Genomic DNA, 22,485 nt, shown 5'->3' with positions numbered 1-22,485 from the left:
TGGTGTTGGGTAATCCATTTTCCTTCACATCATATTTGAAAACACTCCCATTCGTTTCCTACTTTTCCTATCATCGTCCTATCTTTAACAGAATAACACAGATTGGAAGAAGTTAAATAGCAAACATGTACATAGGTTATAGTTTAAAATAATCTCTTCGTTAAAGTAATAAACATATTTGAATTAATGAGTACCAAATACAAGTTAAATTTATCAATTAAATTGTAGATTTCATTTACTCCTTCTTTGTATCCATACAAAATAGTGATAAATCAATAAAAATGATTCAATTTAATTCATAAAAGTATTTCATCTATGTTTTGTTATGACGTAGTCACGTTAAACTAACGTCCGTAAACCGACTTTACACACAACCAATTTTTATTAGTTTTTTAAAACTATAAGTTCAGTTTAGTTTCAGGTAAATGCATAATGTCAGCACACCGACAACAATAATTCACTGTGGAAGCAAAAGCTTCCTGAATAGACTCCGGTCAAATAAGGCATTGGCTTATCTTGCAGACGGGTTATAGAGGTTACTGGGCTAGTAGGAAAGGGGGGGGAGGGGGGAGTCGCGGCGTTCACATGGGAAGCCTTCATTTCACAGACGAGAGAGCCACATCCGAAGATCCCCGAAGTTCATGCTCGCTTTTTTGTTTACATGATTTCACAGTATTGTTACGATCGCGCTTGGCTGCAGTGCTTGGCGTCGCCGCGCTCGTTCGGCCTGTCTGCGCCCCCTTCCACCCGTATCCTCTCCCTGGTATCTCGTGCCATACTATCTCGCTACATCCTGACCGTCGCAGCGCGCACCTGCCTCAGATCGGGTTACTTAAAAGAGGCCGCACTGCGGAATAAAAGGACTCAGACACGTTTATCGGCGTTCTTACACCAGCCACCGCGTCCTTCGAGGACTCACGACGCGTTTCTGGGCATTTCGACGGCGAAGGTCGCGAGATATCTCGGAGACATGCCCGATTGTTCTGGATGGGAACCCAAGGGCTATTTAAGGAGGTTGGGCCGACCTTCGAGTCAGTCAGTCAGTCAGTCAGAGACTGAGTGGGAGTCCTCCCGCGGCGGAGTTTCCGGGCGATATAGTGGCGAAGTCCTTGGACGAAGGTTCCAGGGCAGGGAGTGAGTGAGTTCAGTGGAGTCGGGAGTTTCTGGGCGATAGAGTCGCGGGCGCGGCGGAGTCCCGAGTGAAGTGGCGAGCGAGTCGTCGAGTGGGATCTCGGCGAAGGGTGTGACGGCGGCGGCGGAGTGCGGCGACGGAGTCCCGCGGCGGAGACCCACGAGGGGTGCTGCGACGAGAGTTGCGCCGGAAGTGCGGCCCAGCGAGGTGTGTGAAAGAGTGACTGGGGAATTGACATTTCTTTACGTGTAATTAATTATCTGCCAATTTAGAAGATTATTTGTAAGTGACAAGTAGTAGTAATAAATAAAACTGTGTGTGAAATAAAATCTATTAATTGGGCTATCCTTACGAACCCGCAGGGAAATCGTAACATTTTGGTGTCAGAAGTGGGATAGCCCTAATTAATAGATTTAGGATTCAGTTACATTATTAGAATAAAAGTTAAGAATAGAATTTAGTTTACCAGAATATAGTTAGTGTTTAGAAATTTAGTGAATTTGGATTTTTCTAGAGTTTGTTTGAGTTTACTGTAGCCAGTGATAGTTTTGAATGTAATAGAGTTATTGTTAGTTTAATTAGAAGGTACAGCTAGGTCATTTAAAATTAAGAACAGTATTAGAAAAAGAAATTATTTAGGTTGATTAATTAGTAAATGCTTTAGAAAGAGATGGCTGCTGAAGAGTTAAATGTAGAAGATATCAGGAAGATATGGGTTATCCTGGAAGAAATGGTGAATGACATGAGGGCATGGATAACCAGTATGAAGAACTCTGCGAAAGAAGTGAAGAGTGAAAATAATGTGGGTAAGGACCATCATGAAGAAACGAAGAACGGGTCAAACAATAGCCTAGAGGAAATGAAGAAGGATCAGAATGAAATGAAGAATGGCCAGGAAGAAATGAAGAATGAAAAGAAGACCGAAATGAAGATAAACCTGGAAGAGAACAGCCATGAGAAGAACAGCCAAGAGGAGACCAGCCAAGAGGAGACCAGCGAAGAGAAGACCAGCGAAGAGAAGACTAGTGAAGAGAAGACCAGCGGAGAGGAGACCAGCCAAGAGAAGACCAGCGACGAGAAGACCAGCGACGAGAAGACCAGCGAAGAGAAGACCAGCGAAGAGAAGACCAGCGAAGAGAAGACCAGCGAAGAGAAGACCAGTGAAGAGAAGACCAGTGAAGAGAAGACCAGCGAAGAGAAGACCAGCGAAGAGGAAATTAGCCAGGACATGAAGATGAAAGAAGAGCTGAAGAAAAGAACAGAAGTAGTGAAGATGAGTTACAAAGTAAGGAACATTGAAAAAGAAGAAATGAAGATAAACGAAAGAGAGAGAGAGGAAAATGCCAAGAAAAGCTGAAGAAAAGCCGAGAAGAGAGTCAAGAAGAGATAGAGAAGTGCAAAGAAGAAACGAAGAAAGACCATGAAGAGACTCTGGAAGACCAAGAAGAGTTGAAGAAAGACCAAGAACAGGGGAAGAAAGACCGAGAAGAGAAAATGAGAACACAAGGAGTCATGAAGAGGGTACAAGGAGAAACTAAGTGCAGCCCAGGTGAGACACAGAAGAACCAAGAGGGCACGAGTAAACAAGAAGAGACGAAGAAGAGCCGGGAAGAAATGCTGTACGAACAAGTAGCTGCGAGAGAAGAAATGGAGAGAAAAAGGGAAGGAACAAGGAAACTGTTGGAAGGCAATAAGCAATGCACTCAAGAGTATCGGGTCCGTCCAAGGCATCGGTCAGCCCGTCTAAGGCAGCTGGCTGAACGACATGGGGCATCTGCGACGCAGAAGTGTCGCCGGGTGACAAGAGAAGCTACATCTATGAGAGAGAGGGTTATCTGGTGAGACTGTACAGCCCGCGATGGAGGAAAGGCAGGAGGCCTAAACTTCGAATAGCATGGGGACCTCCAGAAGGAGATGCATTACCTGTTCGGGACGAACAGGTTTAAGGAGGGGGCAATGTTACGATCGCGCTTGGCTGCAGTGCTTGGCGTCGCCGCGCTCGTTCGGCCTGTCTGCGCCCCCTTCCACCCGTATCCTCTCCCTGGTATCTCGTGCCATACTATCTCGCTACATCCTGACCGTCGCAGCGCGCACCTGCCTCAGATCGGGTTACTTAAAAGAGGCCGCACTGCGGAATAAAAGGACTCAGACACGTTTATCGGCGTTCTTACACCAGCCACCGCGTCCTTCGAGGACTCACGACGCGTTTCTGGGCATTTCGACGGCGAAGGTCGCGAGATATCTCGGAGACATGCCCGATTGTTCTGGATGGGAACCCAAGGGCTATTTAAGGAGGTTGGGCCGACCTTCGAGTCAGTCAGTCAGTCAGTCAGAGACTGAGTGGGAGTCCTCCCGCGGCGGAGTTTCCGGGCGATATAGTGGCGAAGTCCTTGGACGAAGGTTCCAGGGCAGGGAGTGAGTGAGTTCAGTGGAGTCGGGAGTTTCTGGGCGATAGAGTCGCGGGCGCGGCGGAGTCCCGAGTGAAGTGGCGAGCGAGTCGTCGAGTGGGATCTCGGCGAAGGGTGTGACGGCGGCGGCGGAGTGCGGCGACGGAGTCCCGCGGCGGAGACCCACGAGGGGTGCTGCGACGAGAGTTGCGCCGGAAGTGCGGCCCAGCGAGGTGTGTGAAAGAGTGACTGGGGAATTGACATTTCTTTACGTGTAATTAATTATCTGCCAATTTAGAAGATTATTTGTAAGTGACAAGTAGTAGTAATAAATAAAACTGTGTGTGAAATAAAATCTATTAATTGGGCTATCCTTACGAACCCGCAGGGAAATCGTAACAGTATCTTTAATGTAGCTATCCTAACCAAATCAACCGTCCAAAATGTTTTAAAGTATTTATAATGTAGCTAACCTAACCTAATCGACCATTAGTTATGAGTTACAATGAACAAAAAAAAAACCCGAAGGTGCACGATCAGGAGTTTGGCTCTCTCGTCAGTGAAAAGAAGCCTTCCCGCGTTCACATAGAACTGGTGTTGCTTGATTAAAGATGGCGTCTTTTCAGTTTTATTTTGTTTCCCTTGATCGGGGTTGGTTGAAACATTGTGCCCGCTGCTAAGAGAGTAGGGCGGCGGGCTTGAGGCTCGAGCGTCGAAAACCGTGGAATCCGTAGCGGTCCATTTTTTAGCTCTACCTCCCCCCCCCTCCTAGCGAGAGGGGTCGGGCGGGGAGCCAGCTGTCTCGCCCGAGACACCGCGACGGCATTCCCGGAAGTGGCGAGGCAGCCGCGCGTGAACCAGCTGCTGCGCGCTGGGGAAGCCTTCCTTTTCACAGACGAGAGAGCCAACCTCTGATCGTGCATTTTCGGGTTTTTTTTTTGTTCATTGTGTAAGGTTAGGTTAGCTACATTTTAAATACTTTAAAACATTGTGAACATGTTGATTTAGTTAGGATAGCTACATTAAAGATACTTGTGAAATCATGTAAACGGTTTCCAAGCCCTGGATAGCTACATATTGAAAAGTTATTTGCTATGCAACCATAAAATGATTTTACAGTATTTTTAATGTAGCTATACTTACCTAATATAACCAACCATCCACAATGTTTTAAAGTATTTATAATGTAGCTAACCTATCCTAATCGACCGCAAATTTTAATGCCACACCGGTTTATACAATGAGATAGAACGGAAAAAAAAAGCGAGCATGAACTTCGGGGAACTTCGGGAGTGGCTCTCTCGTCTGTGAAAAGAAGGCTTCCCTGCGCGCTGCACTGCCGCGAGGGGCAACAGAACGCGCATAGACAATAATGCTCGCAGGCTTTCACGGCCATTGTCTGAAGTAACTTGGCTTCTGGGCTGTAGCCGTGTCCTTGGCGAATAAATTCCGCCGACGTGTCGGTCGACATTGCAGTCGCCATCATCAGGGAGCAGTTACCTACTCCTGGCGAATAATTCGCCGACGTGTCGGTCGACATTGCAGTCGCCATCATCAGGGAGCAGTTACCTACTCCTGGCGAATAATTCGCCGACGTGTCGGTCGACATTGCAGTCGCCATCATCAGGGAGCAGTTACCTACTCCTGGCGAATAATTCGCCGACGTGTCGGTCGACATTGCAGTCGCCATCATCAGGGAGCAGTTAGCTACCGGTAGGTGGCTGCACCCTGATGATGGCGACTGCAATGTCGACCGATACGTTGGTGAATTATTCGCCAAGGACACGGCTACAACCCAGAACCCAAGCTACATACTTCACACGCACAGATAGCCAACTGCCCTACTTGGCAACACTGTTCCCCGCGCCGTGAGACTATTTATCTTCGCTGCCGATCAGCATACACTACGTCCCTTGACAAGTGCTTTGATTTATGCGCATTTCAAAGATTTAAAAAAAAAATAAGTGAAAATAATTGTAGTTTGGTAATTTATTAGTGAGTCAATGCTATGTTGTCAATCACTCCTAAGCGTTAAAAACAAAACTACGATATTCAATACGTGTATTTAGGTGAAAAACAGCTTCATGTAACAATAATAATTGAATACATACAATATAATTACATTATACAAATTCAATGTAATAACTGACACAGTTAAAAGTTTAAAACTGAAAATTTCTACAGAAGTAAATGTGTTTCGAACAGTTGTGTCGTGTGAGAATGTACCTTCCAAATTCTGATTTGTGCGTGGGCAACTGTGGTATTTGTATGCTGTCGCGAATGTAGCCTAGGTTTACGATTTGCCAGTATAACTGTCAAAATCAGATGGAGTACCCCGGTCTCCCCCTTCCCCCCTTACTTACATGTTTTTTTTCTCGTCGACACCGACGCCATTTTAAACGAAAACATTCAACGTTAAAGGTATATGAGGAAACAATAGTTTTGTATGACATGATACACGCGTTTGTTACACTAGTTTTTCCAACATACCAACTTTTTAGTTAAAATTAATAAATGTATAATAATAATAATTCGACGCAGTGTATTTAGTCACGGATTTTAAACACTGTCTGCGTTGCATCTCGGAAGTACGAAAGTGTAAAGAGATTTTTTTTTTAACGCTAGAATGATGCATATTTCGACAGTTGGGTAGGCCCACAAATGTGTTACTGCGCAGATAGCGTGCGCACTCTACCCAAATACTCACGCCTCACAATGACGTCACGTCACCTGTAACTAAGGGTCTGATATATAATGTTTATACCCATTGATTTCTAGCGGGGAAACTGGCCGGTATCTAATTAATAGAATAAACTGCAAGCAGTAAGTTTGCGGGGCTTGTGAAAACTGATAACTTAGGACCATGCAGTTTTCGCGAAAAAGATCTCGTAGAAACACTGTTTAACATTGTGTTTCGTCATTGGTTTGGTTTCTTTCAGTTGCATTTCTACTGTCGGCACACGAAGAACAGATACAGTGCGAAAGCAAACGCGTCCTGACTGGCCCGACCAAAAAGGAAGATGGCTTCTCTTGCAGACGGCCGACAATCACAAGTTATAACGACCACTAGTGTGGACACACCTTATTGCAGTTTGATGAGCGGTCAGATCTTCCCGTGAAAAAGTACCTGCTCCCAACTGATAAAATATTATGATTCGTCTTGAATCCCCTCTTTTTTTTTTGGACGTGACAACGTCTAATAAATCGATGAACGCCGGCTGCACGCACGAAAAAAATTGTCCCGTTACGCACATTATCCCGTTACGCTGTGTCCCATTACGCTCATTGTACGCTTGCGCCGCATCTATCTCTCTTACACTCTATTGGAACAACCATCGATTTGACTTTTTCGAGGCACATTAAACTTGAAACACTCCCGTTCGTTTCCTACTTTTCCTATCATCGTCATATCCTTAACAGAATAACACAGATTGGAAGAAGTTAAATAGCAAACATGTATAAAAGTTATAGTTAACATAATATCTTCGTTAAAGTAATAAACATATTTGAATTAATGAGTGCAAGCAAAAGTAATTTCATCAATTAAATTGTAGATTTCATTTCACTCCTTCTTTGTATCCATACAAAATAGTGATAATTCAATAAAAATGATTCAATTTTATTCATCAAAGTATGCAATCATTTCATCAATGTTTTGTTATGACGTTGTCACGTTAAACTATCATCCGTAAACCGACTTTATAGACAACCAATTTTTTTTTTAGGCAGGTGAGAATTATTTTTAGCTTGGCGCGAGTGTTTTATTCCCGGACGGCACGGAAGTTCCCCGAGGCCGGGCTCCAATTGATTCAGCGCGCAGACAGGAGCACAGGAGCGCAGGAGCACAGGAGCACACCAGGAGTAGCAGGAGGGTCTGCAGACACGCACCCGAGGGGTGGCGGCGCAGGCGCGGAAATTAGAGGAAATGAAGTGCGGAGAATTGCGCGCGCGCGCGCGTGTGTGTAGGCAGCCTTGGTATTAAAAAAAAAAACACCTCGCTAGAAATTTTTTCCTCATCGTTTTTTAATCATAATTTTAAATGATTTTATTATTGGTATCACTTTATTCTGCATAAATATTAAATTGTTGTCATCAAACATTAAAAATAATTAACATTTTATTCTTGGTATTAAAAAAAAAAGAAATTAAACCTTACTGGAACTTTTTTCCTCACATTTTTAATATTGCAACAAGTTATTTAATCATAATTTTAAATGGTTTTATTATTTGTATTACTTTATCCTTTATAAAAAAAGATTTTTATAATCTAACATTCAAAATAATTAATATTTTTTGGTATTTTTTTTTTTAATATTGGCACATGTCGTAAAAATCCTGCACGTAGACATAAAGTAGACCTTCCAGCTCTCGTTTGTTTTATATTCCCTTTAAAATATACCGTATTTGTGCAAATGACGAGAAAAAAAAATACAGTAACAATAAAAGATGGTTCTAGCTCTATTTAAAGCTAATCTATAACGGAATACCCTGTTCCCACATAATTTGCGTTCATTTTAATTATGTTCGCAGGCTTTCACGGCCATTGTCTGAAGTAGCTTTGCTTCTGGGTAGTAGCCGTGCAACTGCTCCCTGATGATGGCGACTGCAATGTCGACCGAAACGTCGGTTAATTATTAGCCAAGGACACGGCTACAACCCAGAAGCCAAGCTACTTGCATTCATTTTGTTTCAAGGTTAAACGAAAATGAGTTTTCTTGTGAATCTTGACGTAAAATTGTTACCAAGAACAAGCCGATGATCAATTTTGACTCGAATCAAAAATAATTTGCTTGTTTTCTTCAACTTTGTTCGTTGCCACTGCGGCCGCCCGCACGCCTCGACGCGACGAACAGGAGGAAGCTCGATAGCGCGTGAGGTCGCTGGGGGTGCGCCTCTGAACGGAACACTGCCACTCGCGGATGTTTGCGAGTGGCGAGGCGAACGTGCGAGTGGGGTCGTTACCACAACGCAGAAATACCATAACGCCGATTGTCAAAATTAACCACAACGCCGACAGCTAGAAAACTGCTGTGTACCACAACGCCGAAATAACAACTGAATGAATTTGTGTGTGTTTCTTAAATGTACCTTAACGCCGAAATACCACAATCAAACCTAACTTTACTTAACCTAGTGTAATATAACCTAACCTAACTTATCCTAGCCTATCCTAGCCTAGGCTAACCTAACCTAGTCTAACCTAGTCTAACCTAACTTAACCTTTGTGGCAGTCCTGTAATGACATTTTTCGGCGTTAGTGTATTTCGGCGTTGTGGTAATTCGACGTTGTGGTACACAGCAGTTTTCTAGCTGTTGGCGTTGTGGTCAGTTTGGCATTTCGGCGTTGTGGCATTTCGGCGTTGTGGTGCGTCCCTGTGCGAGTGCGGTACGACAGGCGAACGAACTCCACTTGTAATCACCCGCTAACTAGGCGGTAACCCCCGCGATGCTATCTGCGCCCGAGCCTGCTGGTCGTAAACACGGCTAATGGATTTGTGTCAGCGGCGCTAGGCCAGAGTGCGGAGCAATCGCTGCCGAGTACTACTCTCTCTCTCTCTCTGTCTCTCTCGTTGTTTGTTGTGACTTCCGTGAAGCGCTCAACAGGGCGCACGCACAAGGGTAGTGTCACCCGAAGTTGACCCGTGTGGGCGCCTTCTCCATAAAAAAAACCCGAATGAATAACGTAGATGATGTCGGCGAGCAATTTGACATCGCGTTCGGCGTCTAGTCCCCCTGGACGTAATTAACTCACGAGTGGGGGTGACAAGGGAGAGGGTAGAACTTAAAAAAAAAAAAAAAAAAAAATCTCTTTCGGCACAGCCTACAGGCGTTAGGCAGATTCGAAGTACCTATTAATTCTGGAAATATTTTGGAAACTTCTATAAAATAATAAAAACTTAATGTGCATACCATATTTTTATGTTCTCCAATACTACAAAATGATCGATTAAATATTTGGCAATTTTCCATGCAGCGAAAATATTACGAATATTTTTAACTCTATGTATCCAGCATTCAATAGTTTACAACGCATCATTGAATAGCTTAGAACAAATTTCATATTATATGCCAACTAAGGTAATTATTTAATATATTTGGCCTTCAAACAATATTTTTCATTCTTTGCACTAATAACGTAGTCATATAAAATTGCACCAACTTTTAAGATATCAGGATAGTTTAAAATAAATTCAAACGAAATTGATACTACGAGAGTTTTGATTTTTTTAAATTTCAACACATGTTTTTCCGGTAATAATTCGTTTCATCAAAAAAGGTTTCAGCCTAAATTTTAGATAAAGTTTAGGATTCATATAATAAATTATAACGGATATATTTGTTTATGTTAAAAAAAGATTTTTTTTTTAACTTTCAAACCTTGTTATTTCCCTCTATGCAGTAATAGTTGGTCATATAAAAATATTTTTATACGAAACTTGTAGATAATATTTTTAAGGTTTACAATAAAAACGAATGGATTTAATAGTGTAAAAGGAATGGATTAATTTTTTTTCCCCCAATTTTCACCCCTTTTTTAAATCCCTTGTAGCAATGGTATGTCTTATCAAAAAATGTTTCATACAAACGTTTTAGATAAAAATTATAGGATTAATACAGAATCTGTACGAATTCGATGTTGCGCCTATGAAGGGAGTTATGTTTTTTTTGTACTCCAACCCTTGTTTATTCTACCCCTTGCAGTAATGGTTGGTGGAATACAATTTTTTTCAGACAAAAGTGGTATATAATAATTTAAGTTTTTACAATAAAACATGACGGATTTAACAGTGTACATTGTAATTAAATGATGAATATTGTAACATTCTAGCCCTTTATTTTTTTTAACCCCCTGCAAAAATGGTTCGTTTTATCAAAAATTGATTCAGATAAAAAGTTTATACAAAAATTATAATAATTACAAACATTTTGAACGGAATTGATAGTTTATTTACTAAGGTAGTTATGATTTTTTTTTAATTTTACCAGTTATTTTTTCAAATCCCTGCAGGGATGGTTATTCTAATCAAAAATTGTTTCAGACAAAAGTTTTAGATATAAATTAGAAGATTAATTTAAAATTTGTAGAATACGATGATGTTCCTATGAAGGGAATTTTATATTTTTTTGTCCTCCAACACTTGTTTTTTTCAACCCCTTGCAGTTATGGTTGGTTGTATCAAAAACTTATTCAGACAAAAGATTTTGATATTACTCCTACGAATTATAAAACCTTCAAATGGATGGGATATTTTCCATATTATGGGAGTTAGAGTGATTATTCTGTTTATCAATAAATCATCTCCCATTTCCGCCCCTTTGGTCGGATATTGCACATTAACGAACTCGACTGAGATTTTCCACTACTAGATTTTGTGTATCAGTTTGGAAGTGATTTGTGAAAAATTGCGACAGTTGTCCACAAAAAAAAAATTATATATATAACTTTTGAGTTGGCGATGGTTTTGGGGCCTGTGGACCATAATACGAAAAACTATAAAAAAAAATTTCTGGAAGTCGCACCATAGTAACGGCTAAAATATGTAGTATTTATTTGAAATGTACCTAAAAAAAAAAAAAGTGGTGGCTGTGTCCAGAAGCCTACACAGAATTTAATTTCGCGTGGGGAAAAAAGCGGTGGGGGGGGGGGGACAACTTATTTGCCGGCTGTTTGCTTTCAAATTCTTTCCTTTTTTCGGGGAAATTACAATTTTTTTTTTGTATTTCTTTGGATTCGGGTTTTGCCTCATCTTGCCCCCATCATTTTCCCTTGCTTACGCCGGGTGACGGTCGCCATCTTGGCTTTCTTCCTCTCCCTGCAGAGCGCCGGCGAGTTACGCCTTCCGGGAATCCTCACAAGCTGCTCTTCTGACCGTCGCTTCTTGCAGTTACGGTCGTGTGAATTCGCCACGTGCCTCGACGTTGGAAAATTTCTTTTTGCACAATAATTCTTCGTATTTCCGTCTCACAGTTGCTATACCGTAAACTTTTTTTTTCCATAACGTTCCCAACTTGTATTTAAATAGTTCATTATTTTCAGCACAAGAATTAATTTTATTTTATTCAGACTGCTTTAATTCGTGTGTCCAATATCTGCTCTCAAAGTAGATGAATCTTCAGGAATCGAACGTTCGAGAATCTTGCGTATCACTGGCAGTGACCTGTAAATATACATACAAAAAAAAAGAGACTGTTTATAATGGAGCATGCTGAGTCCCTTACCCTTCTAATATATTTTCGTAACTCGGATATACTAAGTTCGGTTTATATTTTTATAACGTTTCGAAATCCATCCAATTTGGCGTTATACCCCAATTTTCAAACTGGCATCTCGATTTATAATACGTATTCATATAAAATTGCTTCCTGAATTTATCATATGTTGAAATTAAAAAAAAATCAATTTATATATATATATTTTTTATACGACCACAAAGTTACAAATTTTGTTATTCTCATATTAGCTCTTTCTATTTATTGAAGTTGTATTATTTTTAATTTATTCTAATTTTTATTTTTACGTTAGTTTTAAGGTTATTTAAAAAAATTATTTCACCAATAATGTGATGTTTTATGTAACAATCTCAAGTTCCTTCTCGTCACTCGGTTGGAAGACTCTTCAGGGAAAGAAGCACGCGACAGGACAGGGGGCAGGCCGCGACCTCGTGCGGCAAGGGAGCGTCTCGGCGGGGCTGCGACGTTGCGGTGGCTTAAAAAAAAAATTTACCTAACTAAAAACTAAGTGTATTTGGGAGGGGTCCGAGTTAGGGAGGGACCTAGGTGCGTCTCAGGCCGAAGCCTATACGCCTAGTCATGCTGGGATTAGCCATGCAGTGAGAGGGTCTCATGCATCATGTGCTAGGAGGGGATTGGCCAGCCATGGCAACGATTGGCGCCATGACTAACTCCCCTCACTCTTAAATCTAGACTATAACTAGAGATAGGTTGGGCCCAGGTGAAACCTGCATAGACACAGGGGAAAACCCTGGGCACATTCATGCGGGATGCAAATTGGCATGCATTACGTGTAGGAATTTACAGGAGACAGAGGATGGTCTGGATGAAGTGTTGGACAGAGTAGAAAAAAGAGTCTACCGTGCGGGGGGTTGGGCACTTGGACTCGTGGTCCGCTTTGCTATTTGTCCAGTACTGGAATATTTGACCAGGGACGCAAGCGCCCCTGGTGGTGAGTGGTTACACTGATCACTCACTCCGCCGCCAGTCAGCACTGCGGCGGCTTGACCGGGCTCCGAACCCCGAGTCCCCCCCCCTCCCGCGCCCACTCGGAAAGGACGACGGACGACGAGGAAGAACTCTGAGATGAGCGCGTCTGACGGTCACCCGGCTGCCGCGGTTCGGAACGCAGCGACAGTGATCTGCTCCCACAACCAATAAATACCACCTACCTTAATTTTACGAACAACGCTGGTTACAAATTATCCATGGATCTTCGTACATTTACGGCTATTTTCGGGTTTTTACGGACACTTGAGTTCACTTACTTTGAACAGTGGGGAGTTCGCTTCGAGCCTTGGCCGAGGACGGACGCGTCAAGCGGAGCTGCGAGATTCCAGGAACAGCCTGTTTGCTCGCACACAGGCCAGGTGGTATTCCCAGGTTTTTTCTAAGAAGTGTAAGCGTGCAAAACAACCCGGGTTGTAGCTAACCCTACAGCCTAGCCACAACCCGGCTTAATACCGGGTGCGTGGTCAGTGGGTGTTAGTGCGTTGTAGGGTGTAACTAGCGACATGACTGACCAGTTAAGTGACGAGCAGGTAATGCAGGAGTGCATCGATGTGCCCCTGCCAAGCGACGACGAACAAGAAATGTCTAGCGACGACGGCTTTACAACAGTCGTCTCAAAAAAATAAAAAACGGGAGGAAAGGACGAAAGACTGCGCCCCCCACTGACGAACCCCGCGATCGCCAGGCAGCAGGCCGAGCGACTTCGCAAGCAGCCCGTCAGAAGGGCAAACAACTCGGCCAATCAAACGGCCGCCAACACGCCCGCAGGTTCGAGCCCTGCCCCGCCAAACCCTGCCCCTCAGGCAAAGAAAATGCAGGTGAAACCCCTGTATGTATTTGTTGATTCTGGCCACAGCTACCCGGCCATTAAAACAGTGCTGGATGCAGCACTGCAGGAGCGCTGGTCGTGCGTCAGTCGCGGCCATGACCAGCTCATGATTCACACTGCCACTGTGGAGGAGTACCACAGGGCAGTGCGTGCACTGGAGCAGGCCGGAGTGCAACACTCTGTGCTGCTGCAACGGGACGAGATCCCGAACAAGTTTGTGTTTTGTCGAGTGCATAGCAGCACCGACAAACAATTCATTCAGGCCGAGTTCGCCGCAATGGGTCTTCCAGTGCAGAACTTCTGGTTTCTGTACAACAGGCAGACAAGGCAGCCTATAAATAAGTTAGTCGTAGAGCTCCCGAAGGCCGTAAATCCAGAAAGGATTTACGACCTGAAGTCATTCGGAGGCCTCAGCATTCGTGTTGAGGACTATCGACACCCCAAAGGCCCCCTCCAATGTGGCAACTGTCAGAGGTTTGGCCACCCCGCAAAAGGCTGCAGAGCCTCCCCTGTGTGCCGATGGTGCAGCCAAGGGCACAAAACCGAGGTTTGCCCCCAGGGAGGTGACAGGACGAAGGCAAAGTGCGCGCGATGTGAAGGCCCGCATTGCGCCAATTACAGAGGCTGCATGGCCTACAAGAGGGAGAACTGGCGTCACCTCCCGCAACAGGAGCGGAAAGACAGAGAGCTGCAGTCCAAACGCGCATTGCGCGAAAACAAGCGAGCAGCTGCCGCAGCTCAAGTCCGCCTGCCCCCACAACAAGCCGGCCCCTCAGGCTACTGCCCCCAGCCCCCAAGGCAGCCGTGGCGAGCCCCGAGCTACCCCGCCCCCCCGCAATGGCAGAGCCCTAACCAATATTCAGTGCTGAGCGATAGGCATGAACTGGAGTATCCTGTCTTGGCAAACCCACCCAGACCTAGAGGCCAGCCCCTGCCCCAGAGGCCCCCGAAGAAACACCATTCGGGGCACAAAAACGGTAAAGGCCGGGCGCAAGGTCAAGTGATGGATCAGCCAGGTACTAAGGCGCCACCCAACTCCACCACTCCCCCCAGTGATTCCAAGAAATTCGCGCCTGGGCAACAACAAGCCAGCCCGTTGCAGACTGACTCACCAACAGTAATGCCAACTGCTTCACCGCAGCTAAATCCCGCGGAGAAGCCAGTGATGGACGCGAGCGACTTTCTGAAGCTCGTAGGCCAATCGGATGCCATTACACAGGACCCTAACCTGGCACACGTCCTGGAACCAATGTGCATTTTAATGGCTATTTGGTGTAATCCGTCCAAGTCAATAGAGGACAAAATAAAAGCCACCACGGGCTTCGTGACAGCATTAGCGGCCAGCTTTAATGCTGCACACCCTTAATTTAGGTTCTGCCATTAATACTACCCCCGTAGACAGTAGATTAAGTACCATCCTTTACTGGAATGCGCGAGGAATTAGAAATAAAATAATCGAATTTACCGATCATTTAATTAAACATAATATTAGAATCGCGGCGATAAACGAAACACACTTAATTCCAACAGATCGTCTAACTATCTTAAATTACACTATTTATAGGCGCGACCGCGATACCAGAAGTGGAGGGGTTGCCCTACTAATCCACAGAAGTATACAACATAGTGAATTTCATTTACCTGAATTTAATAAATTAGAAGCTGTGGCAATTACTTTTAAAGTCAATAAACAACAAATTGTGCTTATTTCGATGTATGCACCACCGGGCAGGTCACTAACTGAAAACGAGCTGGACATCTTATATGGCTCAGCTCCCACATTCCTAGCAGTCGGCGATATTAATGCCAAACATAAAGACTGGAACTGTCGGAGCAATACAGCCAATGGCCTACTGCTGCAAAGACACGAGTCTAACAAAAATTATCAAGTACATGCTCCCTCAGAGCCCACTCACGATAGCGGAGTACTAAGGCACAACCCCGATATTTTAGATATTGCATTAAATAAGAGAGTTCAAACGGGATTCGAACTCAGAGTCTTTCACGAAATGTCGTCTGACCACTTTCCAGTACATCTACTATTCGATGACGTGGACACTGACATCAGTCCTCCGAGAAAAATTAAAGACTACAAGAAAGCCGACTGGAGAGGTTTTCAGACGTATTTAGTCGATAATTTGCCTGCAGCCGATGCTGCCAACTTCAAAACAAAAGATAACATCGAATCAGCAGTCACTGAACTTACAGTTAAAATTCAAACTGCAATTAACTCGTGCATCCCAGAAAAGGTGGTTAGATTTAAGCAAGATGAACTGCCGGTGTATATTAGGGATTTAATTTCTCAGAAAAATAGATTAAGGCGCGAATATACTCGACGTAGGCAGCGCGACATTAAAGCGAGAATTAATGAATTACAGAAAATAATTTCCGATGAAATAACTCTATGGAGGAGCAGCCAATGGGAGACGAAAGTCTCTCAGCTACAGGTGCAAGATGGTAGCACCTGGAGTATGACAAAGCGATTCCTTCATAAGATAGATAAAATACCTCCGCTACAAACACGCACTGGGTTCGCTTTTACACCGACAGACAAAGCACAAGCCTTCGCGAATACCCTTGAATTAGCCTTTCAACCTAATATCGAACCCTGTGACCCGCAATTTAATGCCAGAATATACAGAGACCTTACAATTAAACTTAATCAGCCTTTAACCTCAAAACCTTACTTAACTCAATCTCAGGAAGTTAAACAGGCTATCAGGCGTATGAAACCACGTAAGGCACCGGGAAACGATGGCATTCAGGCAGTAGTCCTTAAGAAACTGCCCGATGAAATTTTGGAATACCTAGCTCAATTAATAAATGGAATACTTAAACTACAGTATTTTCCATCGCAGTGGAAAGAAGCGAATGTGATAGTTTTTCATAAATCCGGAAAAGATAAGACACTGCCCCAAAATTATAGGCCCATTAGTCTGCTGAGTACATTGTCAAAAGTAGCTGAATGCATAATTCTACAGCGACTAAATACTCACATTAAAGAAAATGACGTACTGCCGGACGAACAATTTGGTTTTCGCAGCGCGCATTCAACAACGCATCAACTGGTCCGTATGACAGAACAAATAATAACTGCGTTCAATCAGAATAGCTATAATCTCGCAGCGTTTTTGGACATAGAAAAAGCCTTTGATAGAGTACTTCATGAAGGCTTAATGTATAAATTATATAAAACTGGCTTCCCCGATTGTTATATTAAATTACTGGCCTCGTATTTAGAAAATAGATCGTTTAGAGTCACGACAGAAGGAGCACAGTCCGATTTAAAAATAATTAAAGCAGGAGTCCCACAAGGCAGCATCTTGGGGCCGGTTTTATTCAATATTTATATCCACGATATGCCTAAGCCCGCACACCGATCAGTTCAGTTTGGCTGCTACGCGGACGATACGGTATTGTTTAGCAGATCTAGTATTCTAGAACTCGCAGCAGACAGATTACAAACCGCGTTAAATTCAATAGAACAGTGGTGCACAAAATGGCGAATTAAGGTAAACCCTACTAAATCAGAAGCTATAGTTTTTACGCGTAAACATCTCCCGCCACTTGAAGATAGACCACGACTAACACTTTTCAATGAGCAAATTCCTCACAAAAATGTGGTTAAATATTTAGGCGTACACATGGATAGGAAACTACTATGGCGCGATCACATAGAGGCGAAAAGAAAAACAGCTTTCACTAGGCTCATGACCCTCTACCCCGTCATGAGCAGACGTTTAGGTAGCTCTGTTAAAAACGGAATAATAATTTATAACGCACTAATAAAACCAATAATCACGTATGCAGCGCCGGTGTGGGCAACAGCAGCGGAATCTCACTTAATCAAGCTACAGAGAATTCAGAATAAGAGTATTCGTATTGCGACAGATGCGCCTGTGTATTGCCCCGTAAGGGCTATGCACAGAGAGCTCAAACTCGAACTTTTAAAACATTATTATTTCCGAACTGCGCAAAAATTCTATGATAAATGTGCCATAAGCAGAAACCCATATATTTCATCACTGGGCGAACAAGATCCAGAGTTGCATGGAAAATATAAAATGCCAAATTCAATCTTGGCTCACAGACCTCCGTAGTGTGCTGTGGCTGGCTGAGCGATCGGCCAATCAGTCTCCCGCGAGTTGAAACTTAAATTATAGACATTAACGAATAATTTGCTTATTCAAAATGGTCCGAAGCACGCAGGTGTAGGTTCGGCTCCCGGGAGTTCACTGCCTGTTGTGTTAGGGCTGACTCCCTATGTACGATGGGCATGGCCCGCCTGGCAGGCTTCACCTCCAGTGCCGGTTGTGTTTCTGAAAGACATGGGATTTTGAATTACAAGCTTGCAACAATGCCAGAATGCGAATAGGTCTTGACTTAATTCACCTGTAACTTTATACACCGACAGTTCCTCTATATTTAACTAGTAGTATAGTAGTAGATATTAGAGATTTGTAAATTAGTAATAAGTCCTAGATACTAAGTAATAGTCATCAAAAATATATATTTCTAAAATAATAATAAAAAATCTAAAAAAAAAAATTAAAAAAAAAATTTAAAAAAAATATATATATATTTTTAGTTCTTATTTTAGTTTTATCTTAAGCACTGCACGTCCATCCCTGAGTTGGGTGTTTGCATATTTCGTAACGAAATGCCTAGTTTGTAAGTCATTTATCTTTTTCCTGTTTTAGTTTCTTAGTTTTTTAGGTGCTGACTGGCGGCGGAGTGAGTGGTCAGTGCAACCACTCACCACCAGGGGCGCTTGCGTCCCTGGTCACTAAATCCAGTCCTGGATAAAAAGCAAAGCGGACTACGAGTCCAAGTTCCCAACCCCCGCATGGTAGACTCTTTTCTACTCTGTCCAACACTTCATCCAGACCATCCTCTGTCTCCTGTAAACTCCTACACGTAATGCATGCCAATTTGCATCCTGCATGAATGTGCCCAGGGTTTTCCCTGTGTCTATGCAGGTTTTACCTGGGCCCAACCTATCTCTAGTTATAGTCTAGATTTAAGAGTGAGGGGAGTTAGTCATGGCGCAAATCGCTGCCATGGCTGGCCAATCCCCTCCTAGCACATGATGCATGCGACCCTCTCCTTGCATGGCTAATCCCAGCATGACTAGGCGTATAGGCTTCGGCCTGAGACGCACCTAGGTCCCTCCCTAACCCGGACCCCTCCAAAATACACTTAGTTTTAGTTAGGTTGAAAAAAAAATCTTTGAACATAATTCTAAAAGAATAGTCTTGGTATATTTAGTAAAACGTAAAAAAATAACTTGTTAGGTATACAGCAAGCACACTTATTTTGTTTACTTGTGGTCTACCTTTGCTTAGAACGAAATATGAAATTTATGCTTCGAGTTGTCCCAAGTACCTCCAATAGTTAAAGTTATTTGTAAGCCGTTCCCTGAATAGTTTTCCAGTATTAACTGCGTACATTAATAAGCATTATTAAATTAATAATATTTAGTTATTTGTAGCTATGACGAAGTTCTCTTCATTAAATTCAGCTAAATACTTCGTTGAAAAGTTGGTAAAATTACTGTAACTTCTAACAGTGTACCTTGCTGTTCAGCTTTCATAAGAAAGTGAACGATACGACTCGTATAACAAAAGAACCATCGACCAAGATACAGAGATTATTTTTGTTGTTGATAGTAAATGATGAGAGATTAATTTTGTTCAGTTCTAAGCATTTAATTTTTTTTGTAACATTTCATAAAACGCTATAGCGAAAGAACAGCTGTTTAAATTTCGCCATTTACAGAGATTTTACTTTGAAAGTTTTTTTGTAGATGAGTTCGTTGCTGTTTTATAAAAATAATAAATAAAATATTGTAGAGAGGAGCAAAGAGGCTTTGAAAAAAAACTACAAAATTATATTCTGAATGTATTCTAAAACTAATTGTTGATTAAGTATGTGCAAAATTATGCAGTTTACTCTATACTATGAAAAAATAGTTGTTAAGATCACACTATCGCTAGTAAAAACGAGCTTGGAGAGTTAAAAACCAATATGTTGATAAAGGGAACACAGATTCAGAGACATGCAGTGGCACATCTAAATTATATTATAATGGATGTTGCATTATGTAATTATAAAAACCTTGAAATAAGTATATGTAAACATGAGACTTGACTTGATTGTACTATTGTTTTGAGACGGCATTGTTTTACTTACGAGTAAGTTGTTTTGTTTTTCATATTCTCATTCTAAAAAGTATAAATTGATAAGATAGGGTTACAATCAACTCACATCCCTGATAATAAAAATGAGGATAGTAGATCTCAATTATACACAACACATTTTTAGTTCAAGTCCATCAAGGACGTAAAAAAAAATGGTAGGGAATTATTGGTTTGTGGGTGTCATTCCGTTACGCCTTTAACGCTCAATCACGCGCAGACACCAGCAGTTGACATTGCTTAACAATTCCCTGTAACTACATTCGCATCTTTGACAGTAATATACTTTGTTTTGATTTTAGGCTGTGTCACAGTGCGCTAAATTAGGGGTGGTGTTTTTAATGTGCGTGACAAGTACATGTAAGTGTATAGGCTGTTTCAGGCGAATTCGGACACGCCAAAAATTGTTTTCAACCAGTTTCTACTCGGTGATTTCTTCTACATCATTATATTTTGGTAAATTTATTTAGTGCGTTCCAAGGACCTGCACTGTTCACTAAAAAAAAGTGTTCTCAGGTTGCAAATTCGCTTATAATACGAATCACGGACACGAAATTTAACGTAGAATTGTTTAAAATAGTGCCGAGCGTGATAAATATATACGCAAATTGTGTTTTCAACTACACTTCTTGACGCGAATCACAACTAGTTTCCGCACCCGCCGCTAAGATTCGCTGCCGGACATTACGTTTGCAGTCCGCAATGTTAAACACTGTAATGAAACGGCTACGATAGGCCTAAATGAGGGAAAAAAAGTCTTGAAAAAATACCAAACCCTGACTCTGGACCCGATTATCGACAATGAATTTTACTAAAACTCTGCCCATCTTGTTAAAATTATTCAGACAGTTAATACTATTGAGTATTCCCTTTGGCTTTGTGGACTTCGGTAATCGTCATCCACCATAGATAACAGCGCAGTCTGTTACACATTTCCTTTCCATACGACTTCCGTCCAACAAAATGCTGTAGACCGAGAGCTGAGATGTTACACATCAAAAATCAGTCGAAATAATTTTGAGCCAAAAAAAAAAAAAAAGGCTGCGGAAATTCATGAACGCATAGTGTGGGCACCAGCCGTAAACCCGCACGCAATCAGCAATCAGCAGTCAGCAGTTTTTTCTAGTCTATGATTAGTGTCTCGCTGTACGAGTTCTTTTGACAATCGCAGGGTATTTGAAGATTTTTTTGGGTTCAATATTTTTGTGCTGTCATCATTTGTGTTTTTTTTCTTCGTTTTATTAGTCCATTTTCTTTGTTTTTCTTTGTTTGTTGGCCATATTCCTGTTATGGAATATTATGTGGTGTTTATATCCTGTTGACAACAGCAATTTTTTGCTTAATTTGTGTTTGTCTTTTGGGTATTTTTTAGTTTTCTTCTACATAAAAAGTGCTTAGCAATGGCGTATGTCAAAAAGCTTACATCAAGTCATGCACTCCCATTGCACCAATCTTTCAAAGATAGTATTTGAAGATAAAAGCGAACGGGAAAAGCAGTAAAGTTCAGAAAAAGGCGGGAACGCAGGTGAGTGACCGCAAAGTGGGGCGGCACGTCGCGATAGCCTCTTGAAGCTCGTGTGATCGGGATAGTTCCACGAGTGAGCGACTGCCGTGCAATCTTGAGGGCGACTTATTGACACACTGCGCTAGATTTACCCGCCGAGTCGCACATCCCCACTGTTTTAACGTCACTCGCGCGGCGTCGTGCCGACAGAAACCAGGAGACCGTCTAGTAGCGAGCGGTCTGCTGTGTCCACTGTTGTCCATGGATCCAAGAGCGAACCTGCTGTTCTCGCTTCACAGGTAAGGTCTCTCCGGAGAAACCCCAGAGTCAGACTGTCGAATAACCTGCGCTCGTGCATCCTCATACTAATTTTTGCAGTTGTAACAGTAAAACAAAAAAGGGGGGTTGTCTATTATCTTTGAAAGATTTGTGCAATGGGAGTGCATGACTTAATGTAAGCTTTTGGACTGTCATCATTTGTGTTTTTTTTTTTTCGTTCTCTTAGTCAATTTTTCTTTGTTTTTCTTTGTTGACCATATTCATGTTATGGAATATTATGTGGTGTTTATATCCTGTTGACAACAGCAATTTTTTTGCTTAATTTGTGTTTTTTGTCTTTTGGGTATTTTTTAGTTTTCTTCTACAGAAAAAGTGCTTAGCAATGGCGTATGTCCAAAAGCTTACATCAAAGGGGGTTGTCTGTAAAGTCGGTCTACGGACGATAATTTTACGTGATAACGTCATAAGAAAACATTGATGAAAAATTGTATACTTTTTTTAATTTTCAAATATTATTTACAGTTTTTTGCAAATTTAATTTAAATAATTTTTTTAAATATAATCACTAACAATTAGTTAAAAAGCCCGCCTTAACCTTTTTGATATTATAGAAGATTTTCTCGCACGGTGGTTGGCCGGTTCTTGCACGCTCGGCTCAGGCGGAACGTGACAATTATTAGGTGCGTGCAGCCGGCGTTCATCGATTTATAAGACGTTATCATGTCAAAAAAAAGTGACTGAGGTTAGGTCTGCTACATAAATAATATTCTCTCAAATATTCTTTTTTTTTTCCAGGGAGGGTAGGTTTTCTCACGTCTAGCAGGTGATTGTAACTGAAATTATAGGTTAGTTGTTAGTTAAGCGACAATTAAAATACCTTAACACCTTGATAATGTTTGAACTCTTAGAAACTT

General features: G+C 42.2%; 1 protein-coding gene across 4 annotated transcripts in view; it reads left to right on the top strand.

Moving 5' to 3' along the window:
* LOC134530187 (uncharacterized) overlaps positions 1-22,485 on the top strand; it is a 154,924-nt gene that overhangs the window by 98,815 nt on the left and 33,624 nt on the right. Inside the window, exon 1 of one of the 4 annotated variants that reach the window (XM_063364838.1) lies at positions 21,539-21,591. The exons of the other annotated variants lie outside the window; for them this stretch is intronic. Coding sequence (XP_063220908.1) covers positions 21,554-21,591 — 38 coding nt within the window. The 5' untranslated portion in view covers positions 21,539-21,553. Of the gene's footprint in view, positions 1-21,538; positions 21,592-22,485 lie in introns of those variants that run through there. 4 annotated transcript variants of the gene reach the window in all.

Source organism: Bacillus rossius, chromosome 3 (genome assembly GCF_032445375.1).
Source record: "Bacillus rossius redtenbacheri isolate Brsri chromosome 3, Brsri_v3, whole genome shotgun sequence".
NCBI lineage: Eukaryota > Metazoa > Arthropoda > Insecta > Phasmatodea > Bacillidae > Bacillus > Bacillus rossius.
The sequence above is the reverse complement of the archived record's forward strand: the minus strand, read 5'-3'. Positions and strand labels throughout refer to the sequence as shown.